This window comes from Macaca nemestrina, chromosome 9 (genome assembly GCF_043159975.1).
Source record: "Macaca nemestrina isolate mMacNem1 chromosome 9, mMacNem.hap1, whole genome shotgun sequence".
Lineage (NCBI taxonomy): Eukaryota > Metazoa > Chordata > Mammalia > Primates > Cercopithecidae > Macaca > Macaca nemestrina.
The window spans coordinates 121,008,853-121,033,432 of NC_092133.1; the positions used below are offsets into that span (position 1 = coordinate 121,008,853).

Below are 24,580 nucleotides of genomic sequence, written 5' to 3' on the forward strand. Positions count from 1 at the left end.
ATAAGAGAATCTGCAACATTTTAGGAATGTGTCCTAAGAGAAGCAGCCAGAATGATGAAATATCATGAGCTCACAATGCCTACCCCTGCAAAGGCTTCCTGGACCCAGGAAGACAGGCACTTCTGTAGATTTTGTTCCCAACTGTATTGAAGTATCATACCTAGAGGATTGCACAGGGGCGCATGTATGTGTCTCAGAAGCAGAGTCCAGAGGATTCTCATGATAATAGATCTTATTTTCCAAGTGCTATGTGCCAGGCACTAAGACCTTTATGTAACTTATTCTGTTTTAAATCATACAACAACAGGAATGAGTTGGATATTACGATTCCCATTTTGGAGCTTAAAAAAAAAAAAACCGAAATAACTTGGCCAAATTTGGCAAATTGGCCACAATAACACAGTTGGCAAGAGGCAGAGCTGGCTCAAGGCCCCCAGGGTCTTAACCACAAAGCTCTCAAGGCTGGGGGCAGACTTCTGCTATTAGTCCAGTTTCCTTCAAATTTGAAATTTCTGTGAGTCTGTGGACTAACTCATTTCTTTTCTAATCCTGTTTTATCTGAAGGAAATCACACCAAATGTCCGTTTCAAAATAAGTTTCTAAACTGAAAATTGTCAAAGGTCATTTTTCACTTTTAATACAACCTTTCAATAATTGATAAGCTTTAAAGAGATAAGATAAAATCCTGTTTTTAAAGAGAGAGAAGAGCTTTTAGTGGGGAATGAATTAGCATTTGGAATAAAGATGATGATTCCAGACTAGTCTCTCGATAGAATTGGAAAGGATAGGGACTTCTCATGTGCAATGGTCATCACCAGACAACCTTATACACATATCTAATAGCTATCGCAGAACTTCCAGTTATTTTTGAAAATTCACTTCATTAATTAACATAAATGAGAGGCTGGCAAATGTAAATGGTAAGTATTTAAAAGAACAACCCAAACTATTTATTCATTAACTAGGCTATAAACATGCCATCTACATACTGGAAAAGCTAATAATTACTCTCTAATTGTGCTAATTATATAATGACAATGTTGTAAATGTTTGTTTATATAATGTTAGATTTCTCTGACTAATCTTATCATTAGTCAGACTTTGGACTTCTGCCATCGCGTATTCATGTATATACTGGTACATGCCAAACTGTGTGAACAATTTATTTTTATAACTGGTTGTTAAAGTGCTACTAATATTCAAATCAGAAACTTACCACATCCTTAGGAGGAGGCTCTACTTCCTTCTTTATCTTTTTACCCATCCTGGAAAAAGATGCAATATATGTTAAAGTGACATTTGCACATACATTTCTCAATTACCTGTGCCCTTGACAGGAGGTTTCTTTTCTCCTTTAAATTTTTACCTCCTAAAACACAATGTAATACGTGTAGAAATTATCACATATATACAAATATGTCACCTACATCCCAATTTCAAACTCTGCAATTTTAAGGAACTTATTGATAAGATCATTGAGCATTAGTCCTGGCTTTCAGTTTAGAAAGGAGGTGAATATATTAGTGGCATAACTTAAATAACAAGAAATCATTTAGCTTTTTTATAGCTTGCTTATGATGGGCCTAAGAGACTAAGCCCATCAAGTAACTTTTGAGACCTGCAAGAGTGTTTGTGCCACAAGGCAGAGGTTTTTGTCTATTTTCTTTTACTGATGTATCCCAAACACCTACAACAGTGTCTGGTACATAATCGACATTTGATATTTATAAACCTCATTAACTCCATTTTTCCTAGGAGTAAAGATCTTATAAATGGTATACAAAATCTACCAGATCTGAATCAACATTTTTGTCCTTTCCCTGGATAATAAAAAGTTTTCTCTCATATAATCCACAGCTCAGTAAAAAAGCAATAAAAAAAATCTGAAGAGATACATCCTGGGAAAACTGAGGTTACTTCCTTTCTACTTGTCCTCATATGTCCATGTCTGTGTGGAAAGAGTGAAAGGAATGGGATTTATGCTTAGTTAACATACCACAGAGGAGTAACCCAGCCAGGGTTCAAAGAACTTTTCAGGCCAGGCGGGTGGCTCACGCCTGTAGATCCCAGCTCTTTGGGAGGCTGAGGTGGGTGGGTCATGAGGTCAGGAGTTTGAGACCATCCTGGCCAACATAGTGAAATCCTGTGTCTACTAAAATTACAAAAATCAGCTGGGTGTGGTGGCATGTGCCTTGTAGTCCCAGCTACTCAGGAGGCTGAGGCATGAGAATCACTTGAACCTGGGAGGTGGAGGCTGCCGTGAGCCGAGATCGTGCCACTGCACTCCAGCCTGGGCAACAGAGTGAGACTCTGTCTCAAAAAAAAAAAAAAATTTCAAGATGTTAATGTCTATTAGAATAACCCAGGAAATCTATCTAGTTTTCTTCAATGAGAGTTTGTGGAATTATGTTCGGCATCAGAGCCATCTTAAACGGTATATCGTAGGAGCAATCTTAAATGGTATATCGTAGCCTTAAGGAAATTACTATAGTCTCAGTAGAAATCCTAGGAAGTAGAAAATCCTTGGGGAGGATCTACAGTGTGAGGGTTAGCTCAAATTGCATGTCAAGGATCAAAAGCAACCCCTAGCATTAGAGACACCAGAATTTATCACATACATTAAAAAGCCACGTCTTCATAGAAACTCCTAGATGCTTCTGAAAGGCATCTATTCCAGGTCTCTAACTTCAGACCACACTACTTTTAAGATTTTTGAGGATCTGTGCAAGCTTATTCACACTATAGCCAATATACTAAAATGTTAAAATGCATCGCCCATTAAATGTCATTTGCATCATAAAAACTTTTGATATTTGTATTCAAAATTACTCAGCAAACAGTACATACACCTGGAAATTCTTGTAAAATGAGAAAATTGTTTTCAAATGTAATAAAAAATTTATATTAATAAAACATTTAATTAACCTTAATTTTTCAGTTCTCTTTTCATATTTTAGAGTCAATATAAGCATTTTTTTCCAAATCTCAAACATCTTCCTTAGGTGCTTGAAAAGTGAACAGGCCCTAGACCTTGTGCCTATAATATTTCAGGCAGACATGCAGGAACTATTCTGGGCAAATGAGAACCTATCCTACAATTAATCTCTGGGGGGGAAAAAAAAAAAGAGTTTATAGCACTCTATAACCAGTTCCAAGACAGAGCAGCCTTTGATTTATAAAAGAATTGCTTATGAATAATATTCAGGAAGCAATTAAATTACACCTGCATAAAGTTGTTTTAAATCATCTGATTTTCACGTAGGAACTAATTTTTCCTACTTCGAGATAGTGTTTTTGAGCAATTGCATAGTGCAGAGGTTAGAAGAGCTTACACAGACAGTATTGCAATGATAGAGTGTCTCCTAAACTAGAGAATGAAGTTGTTTTATCATGACCCGGCATGGTGGCTCACTCCTGTAATCCCAGCACTTTGGGAGGCTGAGGCGAGTGGATCACTTGAGGTCAGGAGTTCAAGACCAGCCTGGACAACATGGCAAAACCCTGTCTCTACTAAAAATACAAAAATTAGCCTGGAGTGGCAGTGGCATGTGCCTGTAGTCCCAGCTACTGGGGAGGCTGAGGCAGGAGAAACACTTGAGGCCGGGAGGCGGAGGTTGCAATGAGCTGAGATCACGCCATTGCACTCCAGCCTGGGTGACAGAGTGAGACTCTGTCTCCCCCCCAGAAAAAAGCCTATGTGTTTTATCACCATACTGGGTATGATAGTTAATGGAGGAGAGACTGAACAGCTGACATAGGCCCGTGGCAATGAGCTGTGGAGATGATCCTTACGAGGGTAATACATTTCACTGTGGAGAATTTGGAAAACAAGGGCACAATGAATAAAATAAAAATCACCTAAAGATAAGCTCAGAGAGATCAATACTATTTCTTTTCTTTTATTTTTTCTTTTTCTTTTTTCTTTTGAGACAGTCTCACTCTGTTGCCCAGGCTGGAGAGTGGCCTGATCTCAGCTCACTGCAACCTTCACCTCCCAGGTTTAGGTGATTCTTCTGCCTCAGCCTCCTGAGTAGCTGGGATTACAAACACTTGCCACCACGCCCAGCTAATTTTTGTATTTTCAGTAGAGATGGGTTTCCCCACATTAACCAGGTTGGTCTCAAACTCCTGACTTCAGGCGATCCACCTGCCTCAGCCTCCCAAAGTGCTGGGGTTACAGGCGTGAGCCACCGTGCCCGGCTTTATGTGTTTTTCTAAAGCAATTTTAACATCTCTGTCTGAATTTCTATCCCCTACTTTCACCTTCCCTTCCTGGGTTCATATTCCTACTAAATTATTAAATTAACAAACTCATGAAGTCTCAGTTTCCCTTCATTGCTTCGGTCATCTCCAGTGGATCAGCATAGCATGCCATTTCAAATATTTTAAAATCTATTAGCTATCTAGCCAGTCTCTGATTATTGAAATTTGTTTCTAATTTTCTGCAAATACAGACAGGGCTGCAAAGAACGTCCTTGAACATAAAATTTTCATCCATATCCCCAACTATTTCTTTAGGATAAATCTCTAGCAGTAAATTAACTGTGTGAAAACTTCAGGGCATTGGATATGCAAACAATTCTTCTCTAAAAATGCATCTTCTTGACTACTGGAGCCATTTTTTTTCACGAGTTGATTGGTCCTTTGTATTTGTTCCTCGTGAATGTTCAGCCTATGATTTTAAATATTTTCTAATGAGTTCTGCTTTGAGAAGATTTAAGGAGGAGTAGGGCTCGAGAAATCCAGGCTACTTCTGAGTTGCTCACGGTCAAGTAACGGAATCTGACTTGATCTCACCTCAGATCCCCTCTTGGGCCTCAGTTTTGTCACCTGTTGAATGGGAGGTGGCGGGATGCTTAGGAAACCCACCCCAAGCCCCGTCTAACCCTGCGGGCATGGGCAGGAACCAACAACGCCCAGCAAGGTGTTGCCTCACTGACCCCAGCAGTCTGCGCCCACGTGGCATCTTCTCCTTTCCCAGGTTTTCCCAGGTAGGAGGCCTTGGGCCTCCCTACCCTGAGGGGCTAACTTTACCTGCCGGGAGATCCCGCCGAGTAGCTGCTCCGCAAACCCAGCAGACGCCCCGGGCGCGAACCCCCAGTCCCTTGTTGTGCCTCGTTGCTAGGCGACGCTGCGCCGCGCCTGCGCAACTGAGCCCTGGGAACGCACGGGGCTGTGAGGGCGCCCATTGTCCCGCCGAGGGCAGCGGTCAGTGCGGGAGGAGCCAAGTGCGTCCGCGATTACCTGAATCCAGTGCTTTAGGGGAGAATGGAAACTGGGGGTGGAAGCTGTAAATCAGGAGGCAGTTCAGCCTCAGCTTCTGGCCCGAGGACTGGCTGTAGGTTCAAATACGCAAACACTATTGCATTCTTCCAAATACAGGCGTCAGCCAGAATCTCTGTGCAGATGAAACCCACATCAGCCACCTCCCACTCAGGCTCCGTTAAGCTGTAGACCTGCACTGCCACGTTTCCCTGCACTAGGATGTCCAATCCGTTCCCACAGAACTTCTCATGGCCCTTCAAAGCCCATTCTCTCTTCCTTTTTCTTTCCTCTTCCTGCCATTCTTCCAATCGCCTTGACTCAGAAGGAGCTTCAGTTTCCCTTAGTCCTCCCATGCCCCCCAACCACAGTCATCGCTTCAGCCACTTCTTGGCAGCTTACATTTTGTTTCCTGCTTGTTCCCTTTTTCATATCCTTACTGTCACTTCAATCCAGCTCATCATTTTTTGGCCTTCTGGCTGATGACTTGAGTTCCTCTCTCCTTACAGTTCTTTCTATATATCACAGGCAAATTGGCCTTCCAGAAATCATCGTTCCAGTCTTGTCACTTCCCTAATCAAATGTCAGCGGCATCCTAAGATACATTTTCAACACATTGGCCTGGAATTCAAGACTGTCTGCTCCTTCTCTGTTCCATCTGTGCAACCTCATTTTCAACCGCTCTCCACCACCCAAGCTCCAGCCAAACTTACTGTTACCAAAATTTTCCACATTTTTCTCTAGATTTTTTTGCTTATCTGCTCATCACTTCATTTTTCAACAAATGCTTATAAAGTAGCTTCTATTTTCCAGGTCATGTGCAACACCTGGAATATTCTTTCATTTCCACTTAATTGAGCCCAGCTCAAATGCCATCTTCATAAAATACTTTTTGATTGCTTTTAGCAAAAAGTCTCTCCCTCTCCTCTTTGACTTTGCAAATTCCATCTCCTACTGGCCCCTGTTGGTCTCCCAGTCCCAAGAATGATAGATGCTTCTTATAATTGCTACTTTTATATATCTTATGTTCTCTTCTCGCCCTTTAAATTGCCTGATAAACAGCTTTATAACAATTATTTCTTTTCAGTTTTCCATGGTCAAATGCCCGGTGTGATTTCTGCATAGAAAAGATCTTAAGTAATGGTCATGGAAGTAGGAAAAGGATTAAGACCAAGGAGTATCAAGGAAACCAAGGAGGGAGTTTCAAGAATATAAGCGTCATCAAGTGTTATATGATTGGACTTTGAAAAATATACACCTGTATCTTCCAGCTGCTCCGTGTCTTCCATGTTTTTTCCTGTCCGTATATAATTATGTGGAAGCCTCTCCCATGCCTCATCTAAAATGCAAAAACAAATAAAATCCCTTTGATCTTGTTGTTCCTTCTAACCATTATTCTATTGTTCTCTTTCTCTTCTTAGTCATGACTTTTCAAAAAAAGTAGCCAGCATTAGATACTTACACATTTTTAACTTCCTATTCACTCTTCAGACTATAGTGACCTGTTTTTGTCCCAGCACTAAAACTATCCATATCCATTGGATGCTTCTTAGTCCTCATCTTGCTTAACATTGCTGCTGTATATAACACTCAATGACACCTCATTCCTGAAACCCTTTTCTTTGTTTCCTTGATACTACTTGTTCTTGATCTTCCTTCTACTTTATTTTATGACCATCATTTAAGATCTTTTCTATACAACAGGGTCTCTCTATGCTGCCCAGGCTTGTCTTGAATTTCTGGCCTCAAGGAATCCTCCTGACTCAGCCTCCTGAGTAGCTGGGATTACAAGCACATATGCCCAGTTGTGGTTTTTTTACAGAATCTTAAATGTTGAAATTTCCGAGGGATCTGTCCCTTGCTCTTTTCACACTATGTGCTTTTCTAGGTGATCTTATTTATATTTGTGACTTCAACTATTGCACATATGTAGCTCCCCATCAGACTCTGATACTGAACTCTAGACCCATATATCCTTCTACTTGCTACACAGTTCCACCTGGATACCCACAGGCACTTCAATCGTCAACACTACCCACCTAAACTCATCATTTTCCCAGTATAGACATGTTCTTCCATTTATCTAGGGGTACCAACAGATGATCTACCCAAAGAGACCACCAAGTCTGACAGGCATCCTAGACTTATTCCCCTTTTCATACAGCTAATTATTCGATTCCGCTAAAAGTTTTTTGAATTTATTCTTACCTTTCCATTCCCATAGCCCAAGTACACAAAGTCACTGTCCTTTACCTGAATTCATCTTACAAGCCTTCTGGCAGGTCTTCCATCCTCTAGACTCGTCCTAGCTTCAATTCATCTTCTCCAAGGCAATCAAAGTAATCATTCTAAGATGCAAATTTAATTTGTCTGTGTCCTTGCTGGCTCCAATAGCTCTAACACACAAATGATGAAATGCAACAAGATTCTTAAATTGACACTCAAGATCTTTTCTTGTTCTGACTGCTTCCTACTACAATAGCTTCTGTCATTGTTCCAAAATATAGCAAACTGCTCGGCATTCTCCAAGTACACCATGACATTTTGTGCCCTTCACTCCCCTAATCACCCTGAAAACCACTTATTCATCTTTCAAATTTTAATTCAGTCATCATTTCCTCCAAAAAGTCTTTATTAGCTTTTTCAGACAGTGTGAAGCATTTCTCGTTTGTTGCTATAGCTGTACCTTACGCTTGCTCTGTTGTTTTCACAAGATATTGTAATTTATTTGTTTACATGTATGTCTCCCCACCTCGGCTGTTTCTAAATGTTTTTCAAGTAACTAAAGTTTTTTTAATACTATGAGACAGGCAATTATGAAATTGTTAAAGCGCACCATTAAATCCACACCATAATCCTGTGAGGTCTGAATGAAGTACAGGGTGATTAGCAGAAGGTCACTCTACTAGTAAATGGTAAAGACAGGACTTGAACTAAAGTCAGCTTGACTTTTATAGCCATGTTCTGCACCAATACATCATACCACCCCATCCTGAAATTACAGTGTTATAACAAGTTGTGATGTGTTTTTATTAAATAATTAAAACTACTGCTTTAATTCTTGTTTTATAGAGTTAGTCTTTGCTGAGTATGTCAAATTTGGGCAGGGAATCATATTTATTTTAACATATACAGTTGGATGGGTTTGGACAAGGGTTTGCAGTTGTGTAACCATCACCCCAGGGAAGTTTCAGAGACCATCTCCATCGTCCCAAATTTCCCTGATGCCTCTTTGAAGTCAAATCTCTCCCTCCAACCAACTTCCCTGGGAACAACTGCTCTGTTTTCTCTCCCTATCATTTTGACTTTTCCAGAATGTCTTATAAACAGAACCATGCAATCTGCTGCCTTTTGTGTCTGGCTTCTTTAATTTAGCATAGTTTAGGAGATTTGTCCATGGTGTTGCATTTATCCATAGCTTGTCTCACTTTATGGCTGAGTGGTATTGCACTGCATAGATGTACAATATCCATCTGCTGATTGATGGACATTCTGGTACTTTCCAGTTTAGGCCTGTTATAAATAATTCTGGTTAAATATACAAGGTTTTGTGTGAACATGTTTCTCCTTTTTGGAAAAATACCCAGGAGTGGAATTTCTGGGTCTCATGCCATGTGTATGCATAATGTTATACCAACCTGCCAAATTGCTTTCCAAAGGAATTATACTGTATTTGCATTCCCACCAGCAAAAATGAGAAAGGCCATTGCTTCATATGCTCTACAGCACTTGATGTTGTCAGTCCTTTTAATTTTAGCCATTTTAGTGGGAGTGCAATGGTATCTCCCTCTGGGTTTAATTTGCATTTCCTTCATGACTAGTGATGATGATCCCATTCTATGTGATTGTTAGCCATTTCTGTACCTTCTTTTGTGAAGTACCTGTTCAAATATTTTTCCTACTTTTAATTGGGTTGTTTGTATTCTTGAATTGTAAGAGTTCCTGTGTATCCTGGATACAGGTCATCTGTCAGATCTCCATTTTGGACATATTTTCTGACAGTATGTGGCTTATCTTTTTGTTTCTTAAAAATTGTCTTTTGTACACCAGATGCTTTCAGTTTTGATAAAGTTCAATTCGTTCACTGTTTCAAAGGTTACTCTTGTTTTGTTTTATTTCATTTTGCTTTTGCCTTACCTAAGAAATCTTTGCCGAGTCCAAAGGGAAAAAAATAGACTTCCTTTTATGTTTTGTTTTAGAAGTCTTCCAGTTTTGATTCTTACATTTGGGTCTATGATCCATGTCACATTAGTTGCTGTATATGGTATGAGATGGTTTGAGAATCACAATTTTGCATATGAATGTCCAAATGTTCTAGTACCACTTGAAGAAAACACTGTTCTGTATGTATTGAATTACTTTGGCATCTTTGTCAAGAATAAATGTACCCTTTGTAAGTGGATCTATTACTGGACTCTATTCTGCTTCCTTGATCAATATATCTGCCCTCACACTAATATCACCACCTTTTGCTTATTGTAGCTTACAGAAAGCCTTTAAATCAAATAACAGGAGTTATCAAAAAGAACAAATTTGTTATTTTTCAAATTGTTTTGGCCATTGTATGTCCTTTGCATTTTCCTACATGTTTTAAAATTAGCTTGTTAATTTTCATCAGAAAATCTGCTGGAATTTTGATAAGAATTACATTTAATCTATAGATAAATTCAGGAAGAATTGACATCTTAATAATATTGAGTTTTCCAAATTATTAACATAGTATAGCTCCTTATTTATTTGAGTATTTTAAAATTTATTTCTTCATGTGCAGGTCTCACACATTTTTAAAAGCTTGCATCTGAGTATTTTTGTAAGTTCTTACGGTATTGTAAAGAGTATTTTTTAAATTTCAATTTTGAAATGGTTCTTTCTAGTATAAGAAATACATTTTATTTTTATATTGATCTTGTCTACTGTGATCTTGTTAAGCTCACTTATTCTAGGAAAATTTTTTGTAGATTCATTAGGATTTTTTGTGTAGATGATCATGTTATCTACCATTAAAGATATTTTTCTTCCAATCTGGTTATCTTTCTTTTTTAAAAAAAAATTGTCTTGCCCTGTTGCTCAAGGTAAAATCTTTAATACAATTTTGAATAGAAGTGGTGTAAAAGAACATCTTGCCTCATGCCAGATCTTAGGGAGAAAGCATTCAGCATTTACCATGAACTATAAGCTTTTAAAATGTGCCCTTAATCAAGTCAAGAAATTTCCTTCCTATCCTTGTTTGCTGGTGAATTACTGTAGTGAATTAAGTTGAAATCTGTCAACTGTGTTTGCTAACATCTACTTTAATAATTACATGGTTTTTCCTCTCTGGTCTGTTAACATGCTGATATTACATGGAATTATTTTCAAATGTTGAACCAACCTTGCATTCCTGGGTAAAGTCCCACTTGGATATTATGCATTACTGTTTTACACAAAACTGGATTTGATTTGGTAATATTCAGTTAAACATCTTTGCAACTATACTCGTGAGGGACTTTGGTCTGTAGCTTTCTTTTCTCATAATGTCTTTGATCATGGTTTCATGATAATGCTGGCCTCAGAAAATAATTTGGGAAGCATGTCCTCTTCTTCAATTCTCTGGAAATGTTTATGTAGAATTGGTAAGTTTTCTCCCTTTAATATTTGGTGGAATATATCAGTGAAGCTATCTTATTTTTTCTGTGGAAAGGTTTTAAATTATGAATTTTATTTTTAGTAGGTACACAGCTATTCAGGTTATCTATTTCTTCTTCAGTGAGCTTTGGTAGTGTATGTAATTAGAGGAATTTGTTCAGTGTACATAAGTTGTCAAATTTATTGGTATGAATTTCTTCATAGTATTTCCCCAACTTATTCTTTTAATATCTGTATTATCTATAGTGATGTCCCACTTTCATTTGTGATATTGCTAATTTGAAAATGGATTCAGTCACTTCTCAAAAGAAAACATTTATGCAGCCAACAGACACATGAAAAAATGTTCATCATCACTGGTCATCAGAGAAATGCAAATGAAAAACACAATGAGATACCATCTTACACCAGTTAGAATGGTGATCATTAAAAAGTCAGGAAACAACAGATGCTGGAGAGGATGTGGAGAAATAGGAACGCTTTTACACTGTTGGTGGGAGTGTAAATTAGTTCAACCATTGTGGAAGACAGTGTGGTGATTCCTCAAGGATCTAGAACTAGAAATATCATTTGACCCAGCAATCCCATTACTGGGTATATGCCCAAAGGATTATAAATCATGCTACTATAAAGACACATGCACACATATGTTTATTGTGGCACTATTCACAACAACAAAGACTTGGAACCAACTCAAATGCCCATCAATGATAGACTGGATTAAGAAAATGTGGTACATACACACCATGGAATACTATGCAGCCATAAAAAAGGATGAGTTCATGTCCTTTGTAGGGACATGGCTGAAGCTGGAAACCATCATTCTCAGCAAACTATCACAAGAACAGAAAACCAAATACCACATATTCTCACTCATAGGTGGGAGTTGAACAGTGAGAACACTTGGACACAGGGAGGGGAACATCACACACTGGGGCCTGTCAGGGGTTGAGGGGCCGGGGGTGGGGATAGCATTAGGAGAAATACTTAATGTAAATGATGAGTTGATGGATGCAGCAAACCAACATGGTACATGTATACCTATGTAACAAACTTGCATGTTGTGTACATATACCCTAGAACTTAAAGTATAATAAAAAAAAGATTCAAAATTATATATCCATACAACAACTTGAAAATGAAAGTTTATAACAGCTTTATTTATAATCACTAAAAACTAGAAGCAGCCAAGGGGGATTGAATAATCAAACTGGTATATTCTTACAATTGAATACTATTCCTCAATAAAAGTAATGAGCTATTAATTTACATAATAAAATTGATGCATCACAAATTGACTTTGCTGAGTGAAAAAGGCCAAACCAAAAAGGCTACAAAATTCTATGACTCCATTCATGCTACATTTTTAAAACGGCAAAGTTGTAGGGATGAAAACAGACTAGTGGTTGCTAGAGTTTTATAGCAGGAAGAGTATTTGACTAGGGGAAGCACAGGGAAATGGGGAATTTTTAGGGTGATTGAACTAACATGATCTTGTAGTTGTAGATACATGAGGCTACACTTTTGTCAAAACCCATAGAACTTTACAGCATAAGAAGTGAACCTAAATACATGCAAATTAAAAAAAAGTAATCAGGGGATTGGAAGAGCCTAGGATGGAAAACAAACTGTGATAAAAGAACTTAACTGTTACAAATGTCTGACATAACCTCACTGAAGCAGGCAGGGAAAATGAACTGATCTAATTAACTTTGGGAAACCATGTTTTGAATGGAAACTCTAAAACTAAAAGCAAATGGAACAGTAAATAAATAGTGTATTCTACCAGGCAAAGTTGTTTCTCATAGAGTTTATGAAGGTTAATAATTCTGGAGTGATTGTGCATTTATTTTGGGGTTGAGCAAATAAATAAATATATGTTAAGTGGTGGGAGCCATGTTTCCTACTATTGTAAAGAAAAGTTACAGATAAGCAAGGCAGAGGACTAGAACAAACTATGTAGAATTGGATCAGAATCGGTGCAAACTCATGTTTTAGCCTAACATATGCACAGATGAATAGATATAGAAATAATCATAAATGTGTTTCTATGGGTCAGTATACATTCATATATTCCCTAACTCTGTCTACTAAGAGGACCTAGAGGCAGTGACATTTCAGTGATAAGTACATCTAGCACCCAGGTCTTTGTTTCTAATACCATTCTCCAACAAAGGAAACCAGGCTCCTTAGAAAAATAGTTTATTCTAAGTCTGGGGCATGATATACACAAGATGAACCTGGAGCATCTTGTATTCCTAGAATGTAAGGAAGTGCTCAGAAAACAAAAAGATGAGGATATGTTAGAAGGACACAGGAGTCAACCTGAAGGAGATTTTAGAGGTCAAAGCTGGCAGCATTTGAGCACCCAAATAAATAGCATAATACTGGACTGTAACACGAAGTATTAAATAAATACCCATGAGTCCATATTGATTTAAATAAATAATTGAATAAATAAATGGGGATGAGGAAACAAATCTCCCTTACAGAAGACTTCCAAATGTTTTATGTAGATAATCCTCCTCAGAGGTATAGCTTAACTCTTCCTATATCCCCACTCTTGAGTGTAAGCTGCTCTTTGTGACTTGCTTCCAAAGAGTAGATTATGGAAAGGAGAGAGGGGCAGTAACTTTAGAGTACAGAACCTGGCAAACAATGCCTCATCCAGGTAGTCAAGGTTAACATTTCCATGATAAGTCATGTTTGTAGAATGTAGCTTGATAAGATGTTATGGTGACTGAGCATGGTGGCTCATGCCTGTACTCCCAGCACTTTGGGAGGTCAAGGTGGGAGGATAGCTTGAGTCCAGGACTTTAAGACCGGTCTGGGCAATGTAGTGAGACCCCATCTCTACTAAAAACAAAAAATTTGCCAAGAGCAGTGGTATGCACCTGTAGTCCCTGCTACTAGGGAGTCTGAGGTGGGAGGATCACTTGAGCCCATAAGGTTGAGGCTGCAGTAAGCTGTGATTGTGCCCCTGGACTCCAGCCTGGATGACATATCAAGACCCTGTCTCAATAAATAATAATAATAAAGCAACAAAGATGTGATGAGAACAGCACTTCACCTCTGCAGTCTTCCTTCCGAAACCCATGACCCCAGTCTAACCATGGAAACACATCAGAAAAACCCAAATTAAGAAACATTCTGAAAAGCAGAAAAAAGACATTAGGGGGAAACTAGTAAAATCTGAACAAACTATGGAGTTTAGTTAACAGTCATGTTGCAATGTTGGTTCCTTTGTTGTGGCAAACGTGTCATAGTAATATAAAATGCAAACAATGGGAACTGGGTGAGGCACATATGGAGACTCTCCATACTATATTTACAACTTTTCTGTAACTCTAAATCTATTCTAAATTTAAAACTTTGTTTTAAAAAACATACAGCAATTTCACCCTGCTCTTTGTTAAATCTTGCTATCTATTTATTAAAGAAACCGGGTAACTTATTTGTCCTTTTTTTCCTGATTGTTTTCCATAATGCCATTTAACATGGTGGTCTGTAGGCTGTTTTATTCTATAAATGGGTGTTTATATCCAGAGGGTGATACATTCAGGTGCAATTTTTGACATTAACCCATCACAGGCGATGCTATATATTTCCTACTGTGTCACATCAGAAAACATAAAATTTCTGGATATCTCCCTTTTAATGACTTAATGAGTGGGTTCAGGTGTTATTAGCCTGATATCTCCACTATAAAATTCCACTCAGTTTTCTTTTTTATCTATTAGCTTGAGTAGCCATTGAGCACAATTTTCTGGGTCCATTATTTCATTAGATGTTTGCAGAATGGTGATCTTCTATGTCCTCCATTACTTCTGAATTTATTAGTTATAGTTCTAAGATCTTTTCTTATCAACTATCTGATTAACAGGAAATACAATTCATATAGGAAAGGCAGGATAAATGTTCAATTCTTTCCTTATTTTTACCAGTTTTTTGGGGTAATGCATTGTTACCCAGAACCTCCAAAGGTAATTAATGAGTTTTGGTTCTTTGTTTATTAGCAATATGAGCACATGTTTTTCTAACAGATATATTAAAATCAATCATAGTCACTATTCTTTTTGATAAATTGTCCTATGTTGGTCAGTGAGAGCCCTTTTTTAAAATTTTTGTTTATTTATTTGTTTGTTTTAGAGACAAGGTCTGGCTCCATCACCCAAGCTGCAAGGTAGTAGTGTGATCATAGCTCACTGCAACCTCAAATTCCTGGGCTCAGGCGATCCTCTCACCTCAGCCTCCTGAGTAGCTAGGATTATAGGCACACTAAAAGAAAAAAAAATGCAAAAACAAGGTCTCACCCTGTTCCCCAGGCTGGTCTCAAACTTCTGACCTCAAGCAATTTTCCTGCCTCTGCCTCCCAAAGTATTGAGATTACAGGTGTGAATAACTTCACCCAGCCTGAGAGCCCCTTTAATTTCCGGTGTCCTTTTGATGTGACTCCAGGAGCCTTTGATAGCTTCCCAGTTCTTTAGTATGAAACACGTTTCCAGCTCATCTTACATATTTTATGTCCCCAAACTGGAATCCAAAGAACCTAGGTTCATTATACTGGAAAATGACATTTAGAGACCATAATCTAGACACTAGGTTGCTCATTGCTCCGAGGTCAACCATTGCTTCTAGGCCTTTTCGGAAGCCTGGTGAAGCAGTACATTCAGCACACATCATAAACCAGAAATCCACAGGTCCAAACTCTGGATACGAGAGGTAAGATAATCAGTGTGTGGAAGTCATAGGAACTCTCTTGTCCTGTAGCCATGGCTTCTACTAGGCATTTAAAACTCTAAACCTATCCTTTTTGTCTCAGAACTAACAGGTATAACCAGAAGTAATCTGCCCATCCCATGTCCCTTGTAGTTCTTTTGTTCACCACATTGTGCTATGGCAGTAGCCACTGGGTCTTTCAAAATTGTGTCCAATATGTTCTGGGCAACAAAACGAGACCCCATCGCTACAAAAAAGTTAGCCAGGTGTGGTGGCACATGCCTGTGGTCCCAGCTACTTGGGAAGCTGAGGTGGGAGGATTACTTGAGCTGAGGAGTTGGAGGCTGCACTGAGCTACGATCATGTCACTGCAGTCCACCCTGGGTGACAGAGTGAGACCCTGTCTCTTAAAAAAAAAGTGTCCAATAGGTACTTCTTTCCAGAAAACCACAGATGACTTCCAATTTTTAAAGGCATTCTCTTAAATTAAGCAGATTCTCACTGTTTTCAAATTCAAGCAGGTCAAATGACCAGTCCTGGATTTCTGTCTTTGAGCTTCTAAGGTCAAAAACCACTCTGGTTCCAAGTATTATATAATTCTGTTGCAGAAAACAAAATCAATTCTAACTAGCAGGGAATTAAACTTGTAGTATGGTTGCAAGGGCTGGAGGAACAGTTTCTAGGCTCAGCTTGAGAGATGAATTTTTTGTTTTTTTAAACGGAGTCTCATTCTGTCGCCAGGCTGGAGTGCAGTGGCGCGATCTGGGTTCACTGCAACCTCCACCTCCGAGTTCAAGCGATTCTCCTGCCTCAGCCTCCCAAGTAGCTGGGACTACAGGTGCATGCCACCATGCCTGGCTCATTTTTTGTATTTTTAGTAGAGGCAGGGTTTCACCATGTTGGCCAGGATGGTCTCGAACTCCAGACCTCGTGATCCTCCTGCCTTGGTCTCCCAAAGTGCTGGGATTACAGGCATGAGCCACCGCACTTGGCCAGAGAGAAGAATTTCAGAATAACACTGCAGAAATGGTCAACCAAGAAAGCCAAGAGATCAGGACGCTTAAGTCACTTTCAAGCAGAATAATGAGGATAATCTTGATTTGGCATTGATGTTCACTAATTTTTCTCCTCCTCACCCTAATTAGGCTAATTTTTTTTTTTTTTTTTTTTTGGTCTTGGAAAAGTTAAGTGAAACAATAGTGCCTAGCAAATCAGGCCAGCTCCACCCCACAAAATTTATATCTCAAAGAGAAAAAGCTTTGAACTTCTTAAAGCATGTGCCAAGTTCAAAATAGGAAACAAAATTCTCTTGTGAAATCAGATTCACCAGTATTATATTAAGTTCAATTTCATAGCTAAAGCGAAGTTCTATGCATAATTGCAGAATCATTTAACTTAACAGCCTATGTGAAAATTTGTTTGAGAACAGCAAGGCAAAGCCATAGAAAAGATGTCACTTTTGTATAGTACCATTAGTAGATGCATTTATGACATGTGAGTTGACACAGAGGAAGCCACTACTCTAGAAAATATTTAAATCAAAGAACGACTAATGACTCTATGGACATTTCTAGTAATGTGCAGTTAATAAATCTAGTTAGGACTGCCTAAAGAGAAATGCTTGGAAAAAAACATTATTTGTCCTACAAAGAGGTACCAAAACAAAGTTCTTGAAATAGGATATTTAAAGTACTACGTGAATATGCCAGAACAAATAATATATGTTAGAAACACTGTTGAAATGGGTGTGATACCACTTTTGTGGTAGGTTAGAGGCTTTACATAAAAAGTTTATTTCACATACTCTGAGTAAAAGAATCCATCATTTTAATTACACAAAATGTTAGTGTAAAAATTTTTCTGTGAATCTACAGTCCACATTAAGTGATATTCTCAAGATAGTGAATCCAAGCCACTATAGTTATATCTGTTTTCAGCTCTATGCAAAGAATTAAGATAAAAAAAAAACCACCACTCTTTCCTGGTTCATAGCACAGAGGATAACCAATGAAATTTTTTGTTAAGAATAGCTGAGCTCAAATAACAATTGAAATTTATGTGAGTATAAATTATTCTTACTTTACAGAGTCGAAGATTAGTTGTCAGCTTAAAAAAATGTGTTAACTAACATTTTGAGCATTTTAATACACATGATCCAAGTTTGGAAGGACCACAAGAAATACAGTAATGTGCACTGTCAATATCCATGGATTTAAGAAACTACTACTGATGTTTAATAAGTGTCGGACTTTGTATGCTAAAGAATTAGACCAGTTAAGCAGTATCTATTTTTGCTGGAACAAACACTTTATTAAAATTTTGAAATAATAATTAAACATTTTAAAAGGTTCAAAACCATTTGTTATCACAAACTATTTCAATGTTGGATTTGTCAAAGAAAGGAGTTGTATTTAAAAGTGATAAGCCTATGAAATATGATTTTAGAAGATCAGAGAGGCCGGGCGCGGTGGCTCAAGCCTGTAATCCCAGCACTTTGGGAGGCCGAGACGGGCGGATCACAAGGTCAGGAGATCGAGACCATCCTGGTTAACACGGTGAAACCCCGTCTCTACTAAAAAATACAAAAAATTAGCCGGGCGCCGTGGTGGGCGCCTGTAGTCCCAGCTACTCGGGAGGCTGAGGCAGGAGAATGGCGTGAACCCGGGAGGCGGAGCTTGCAGTGAGCTGAGATCCGGCCACTGCACTCCAGCCCGGGCGACAGAGCGAGACTCTGTCTCAAAAAAAAAAAAAAAAAAGAAGATCAGAGAACAAATGATCTGGTAAGAACAAGAAAGCAGTTTTAATTTATTAAAGACAAAGCAAGAATTTGCTGCTTTTTACATTTACTTGTGTAAAGCCTCTGACCAAATCACCTTAGTGAAAAAAATTGCTTGTTATATATTTATGATAAAGAAAATGAAATAAAAATTAGTGTGGATATATTAAATACTGATTTTGTAAAACATTTACTAATATAAATAGCCTCATATTTTTAAATGAGATCATTGGCTTTGCCCCTGCAAATATTTTACACACACACACACACACACACACACACACACACACACACACAATCTCATTTACAAGTTGAAACTGCAGCATATAATTTATTTTCTTTTATATTTTTGTTTTCAGAGACAGAGTCTTGCCCTGTTGCCCAGGCTGGAGTGAGCAAGGTGACTATCGAGAATATGCAAGATTTTGATGAGAAATTACTGCATCCATAGTCCTAGCCACTTGGGAGGCTGAGGTAGGAGGATCACTTGAGCCCAGGAGTTTGAGGCTGCAGTGCACTATGATAGTGCCACTGAACTCTAACCTATTGACTTCCCCAAATCTCTTCCAGTTTGACTGGAAGGCTTAGTGTGACTGACAAATATTATCATGTCTTGGCGTGAAAAAGTTTGAGAGACACTCATCTAAAGCCTTACCAACCACCATTAAGTTCCTGGTTGGATCTATAGAATTTTGTTCCCAACAGTCCTAGTCTAGTAACTTGACATTATCTATACATGCAGAGATAATGAAATGTGTCTTTTATGTAATTTTTAATGAAATTTAGTCTTACCTTCCCTAAATCAGCCAATTTTCTTTCCTGATATTGAAGTATTTGAGCAGGAAATTAACTATGTTAATTCATGTTAATTTTGCAATGTTATAGTTGTAGGTGAACATAAACTAGGACTAGAGGAGGTGAGAAATAATGATGGATTTTCCTACCCCACCCCAGAAAACACTCTTGCTGCATCTAAGTTATTATGGACCTTCAGACTCAGCATCTTTCTCCCCTAGAATGTCATAGTCCACATATGTATTTCCATGTCTAGATGATGTTTTATCTCCTATGCACTACCCACAAATACTTTGGTGCTGTTAGTTTCAGAAACTAATTAAACCACATGATCGTATCAGCTCTCCCATTTTTAGCAACCCAAGAGTCTTAGCACAAAAAACTTCATTTGACTCAGTAGAAATGCTCTAGAAAATAGGTTTTTTTAAAAAAGAATTTTTGAAATCTAATTATACTTTGAGAACAGTAAGAGAGTTTACTATTTAGAGAAATCTGAGAATGAATTACTTCACAGACAAAAAGCAAAGAACCTTTACTAGGGACTGAATGTTAGTGTCCCCCCACAATTTATGTGTAGAATCCTTAATCCCCAATGCAATGGTATTCAGAAGTGGTGCCTTTGGGAGATAATTAGGATTATATTAGGTCATTAGAGTAAGGCCCTCATGATGTGATTACTGCCCTTGAGAGAAAAAACATGAGATCTCTCTCTGCAACATGAGGATACATCAAGAAGGCAGCTGTATGCAAACCAGGAAGAGAGCCCTCACCAGATACTGAATCTGCTCACATCTTGATCTTGCACTTGTCACCTCCAAAACTGAGAAATAAATGTGTGTTGTTTAAGGCACTTGTGGTATTTGTTATAGCAACCTGAACTGACTAAGATAACTCTTGAGTAAAGAAAGCAATTATCTATTATTTATCTGCTTTTGAAATCTAAATTTGCCTCAAGCGAAAGGGTACATCTGTACAATACTAGGTAGATGATCATAATACATTCCTTTCAATGCAGTCTTTGAATTCCTTTCCATCCAAATTGAATTAGTCATATGGTTTATTGTTGTAAATCAACTGAAATTAGTGAAAGATACATAATAAAAATGTAAAGACTTCTGTCTTCTTTCACATTCAGTTCAGTGTTACCTATGAAAGGAAAGCCATAAACAGTATGGTAACCTTTCACCATTTCTAGAGCTTAAGCATACATAGTTTGCTAACATGTACCGTAAATAGTTGCTATTTCTCTCAACAGTAGATTGCCACAAGGCAGTTTCTTCCACTATATTGTGTTATTTAAAAGTTATCTGCTTTGTTGGCTGCTGTTCAAGGGAGCTCTTTGCCTGCAAATCCTCTTTACCTCATGCTATGGGGGAAGCAAAATCTTGGCACAATTTCAGAGTGTTTGTATTCTTGTACCGAGGAGAAAAAAAAATTAACGGCTCCAAAGACTGACACTACTCTGCAAATGGTCATGAAACAGTGGGAAGCCCTGTTGGCTATTCAGAAGGATAAGACTACCAAGTGCCCACAGCGAAAAATAAGATCCCCTCAGACGAGAGGCAGCCACTCTATAAAAAAGATCATTTAAAAGCCTGAATGATAGAGTTTCAAAGTAAATAAGGCTCATTGTATACTTGACTCTGGGCCTTTAAAATCAGCTTAACTTAGTGGATGAGGTCCCTAAGTAGCAATCATTTACTTCTTAGACAAGTTTTTACCTTCTTTTGACTCTGAACTTGGTTTCTGTAATTTGCATTGTGGAGATAGCAGCTTGTTTGCTAGTGGTTGTGAAGTTTAAGAGAAAATAGGGTATATATCACTTAGAAAAAGAGTGAAAACAGATGTCTGAGACAACCTACTTCTTTGAGATAACATCTTCTGTGAGGGATGCTCCAAAATGGCTTATTCCAGTGGTGGAAGAAATCCTTCTACCTGGAATGTGTAATCCATACTGGTGGATAAGCAGTAGGTACTCCTGTCAGAGCAACGTCTTAGTAAAAAGTGATTCCCCTAGATTGGCTTCTGACATTTAGTTTGTCTTAAAAAAACAAACAAACAAACAAAAACCAGAATAACTGTGCTTGTTTAAGAAAGGATCCCCTGAACTGAGAAGAACTAGATTGATCTAAAACCCAGTTTCGAACCAGCGAAAAAAACCATACTGAGTAGAATGAGGTTGAGGGGCTCCCCCAAGAAGGCCAGTGTGTTGAAAGTAGAGGGAATGGATCAATAAGCTCTTCTTTTTGCCTGTTGTGGTGGGCTGTAAGGTAATTCTATAGCATGTGGAACTATTGAGGCCAGGATCCTGGGTCTGATCTCTCTAGGGTTTTCTGGCCAAATTGGGCCAGAGATTTTGGCTTGATCAAGACAATACAAGATTACTGCTAGAAAAGGAAGTCTGGGCTTGAGTCTTTCCAGTAACATGTGGTGACTATCACCCTGATTAGAGAGGGTCCTATGGCCTGATTTTAGAGAGTCCTTAGTGTTTGAAGGCCCAGGCCAGTCTGCTTGCATCTGGTTACAAGGCAGCATTATTTTGGGCATAGTAAGTTTTGTTTCCACAAATTATTAGAGTTTGGGGTCTAAAATTGTGCAGAATTATCCCCACCCAAATCTCATGTTGAAATATAATTCCTGATGCTGGAGGTGGGGTGTGGTGGGAGGTAATTGGATCATGGGGGCAGTTTCTCATGAATGGTTTAACACATCCCCCCCGCTTGGTGCTACTGTCATGATAGTGAGTTCTCATGAGATCTGGTTGTTTAAAAGTATGTGGCACCTCCCCACTCTTTCTCTCTTACTCCTGCTCTGACCATGTAAGATGTGCCTGTTTCCCCTTCACCTTCTGTAATGATTGTAAGTTTCCTGAGGCCTCCCCAGCAGCAGAAGCTGCTATGCTTCCTATACAGCCTGCAGAACTGTGAGTCAATTAACCCTCTTTCTTTACAAATGACCCAATCTGAGGTATTTGTTTATAACAATGTGAGAATGGACTAATAAATACACTTTCATTTCAAAATTGTTATATTTTCCATCACTCATTTCAAGATTTTAAAACATATGCAAATACTTAACACTTACAATTAACTAAGGTTTGACTCAAATACTTGTACAATAGAAAAAATAAGCAAAGATGATGTGTGATGATCAACTATAGGATCTTTTGAAATAAGTGGAAGGGAAAGATTCCCACTGTTTTTTTTTTTATTATTATTATAGCAGCTAGATATATCTAATAGTGAAAAGTTTTAATTATTAAATATTTAAAGTTTTAATTTTTAGTTTCAAGAAGAGTATAATCTGTGATATTAACAAATGAAATAAGGTGATGAAAATTGTGACTCTCAAGAGATTAGTCGCCAAGTCAAAGGGTTAAAACTTGTTAAATTTTTAATAGACCTCAAACTTCAAGGCATCTTGAAGGAGTTAATAATTTTTTGAACAGTTGATTGCAGGCATGGAGGATTTATTTTAAAGATGACTCTTGTAAGAATTAAAAAATTAAAGAGGAATAAAATATTCTGCAATGTTTATTTAATGAAAGACTGAGACCAACTTCACACAAAGACTAAGTAACAAAACAAACTATTAAATAGAAAGAATTTTCTATATCACATTAATCCATTTTTCATTATGGAACTGATATACTGAAATAAAGAAAAAGTCCAAAAAGAAAAAAATACCAAAATAAAGAGATTTCATTTTCTGTTACTCAAAATAGGGTGAGATTTTTACTTCAAATTTCATTTCTACCTTTTGTAAACATATTTCTACCTCTGCCAAAAGGAAAATGTAGTTCTACATATATTCCACTTCTTACATAACTTTTTTCATTGCAGTCACAGCATGACTACTTGGTCCTTATACATGAGACCTTATACATACAATACTGGGCTACTGGTTGATATGATTTGGCTGTATCCCCACCCAAATCTCACCTTGAATTGTAGCTCCCATAATTTCTACATGTTGTGGGATGGACCCGGTGGGAGATAATTGAATCATGGGGGGCAGTTTCCCCCATGCTGTTCTTGTGGTAGTGAGTAAGTCTCATGTGATCTGATGGTTTTATAAGGGGAAATCCCTTTCGCTTGGCTCTCATTCTGTCTTGCCTGCCATCATGTAAGACATGCTTTGCTCCTCCTTCATTTTCCACCATGATTCCGAGGCCTCCCCAGCCGTGTGGAACTGTGAGTCAATTAAACCTCTTTCTTTTATAAACTACCCAGTCTCAGATATGTCTTTATTAGCAGCATGAGACCAGACTAATACTGTAAATCCGTACTGGTAGAGTGGGGGTGCTGCTGTAAGGACACCTGAAAATGTGGAAGTGACTTTGGAACTGGGTAACAGGCAGGGGTTAGAACAGTTTGGAGAGCTCAGAAGAAGACAGGAAAATGTGGGAAACTTTGGGACTTCCTAGAGACTTACTGAATGGTTTTGACGAAAATGTTGATAGTGATATGGACAATGAAATCCAGGCTGAGGTGGTCTCAGATGGAGATGAGGCACTTATTGGGAAATGGAGTAAAGGTTACTTTTGCTATGTTTTAGCAACCAGTCTGGTAGAATTTTGTCCCTGGTCTAGAGATTTGTGGAACTTTGAACTTAAAGGATACGATTTAGGGTATCTGGCAAAATAAGTTTCTAAGCAGAAAAGCATTCAAGAGGTGACTTGGGTGTGCTGTTAAAAGCATTCAGCTTTAAAAGGGAAACAGAGCATAAAAGTCCAGAAAATTTGCAACCTGACTATGCAATAGAAAAGAAAAACCCATTTCCTGAGGAGAAATTCATGCTTGCTGCAGAAATTTGCATAAGTAATGAGGAGCCAAATGTTAATCACCAAGACAATGGGGAAAATGTGTCCAGGGCACGTCAGAGATCTTCATGGCAGCCTCTTCCATCACAGGCCCAGAGGCCCAGGAGGAAAAAATGGTTTCATGGGCTGGGTCCAGAGTCCCCCTGCTGCATGCAGCCTAGGGACCTGGTGCCCTGCATTTCAGCCACTCCAGCCATGGCTAAAAGGGGCCAATGTACACTTTGGGCCACAGATTCAGAGTGTGCAAGGCCCAAGTCTTGGCAGCTTCCATGTGATGGTGAGCCTGAGGGTGCATATAAGTCAAGAATTGAGGTTTGGGAACCTCCACCTAGATTTCAGAGGATGTATGGAAACACTTGGATATCTAGGTAGAGGTGTGCTGCAGGGGCAGAGCCCTCATGGAGAACCTCTGCTAGGGCAGTGCAGAAGGGAAATATGTGGTCAGATCCCCCACAGAGTCCCCACTGGGGCGCTGCCTAGTGAAGCTTTGAGAAGAGGGCCACCGTCCTCCAGACTCCAGAATGGTAGATCCACCTGCTGCTTACACCATGCACCTGGAAAGGCCACAGACAATGCCCCCC

General features: G+C 38.5%; 1 protein-coding gene across 5 annotated transcripts in view; it reads right to left on the bottom strand.

Annotated features, from left to right (window-relative positions):
- LOC105480036 (armadillo repeat containing 3) overlaps positions 1 to 5,107 on the bottom strand; it is a 115,735-nt gene extending 110,628 nt beyond the window's left edge. For 2 of the 5 annotated variants that reach the window (XM_011738473.2, XM_011738471.2), the window contains exons 1-2: positions 5,035 to 5,107; positions 1,217 to 1,265 (exon numbers count right to left, since the gene is read on the bottom strand). In XM_011738473.2, coding sequence (XP_011736775.1) covers positions 1,217 to 1,264 — 48 coding nt within the window. In that variant the 5' untranslated portion in view covers position 1,265; positions 5,035 to 5,107. Of the gene's footprint in view, positions 1 to 1,216; positions 1,266 to 4,797; positions 4,897 to 5,034 lie in introns of those variants that run through there. The other 3 variants (XM_071070391.1, XM_011738474.2, XM_011738472.3) reach the window with 2 other exon arrangements.
- Between the last annotated feature and the right edge of the window lie 19,473 nt (positions 5,108 to 24,580).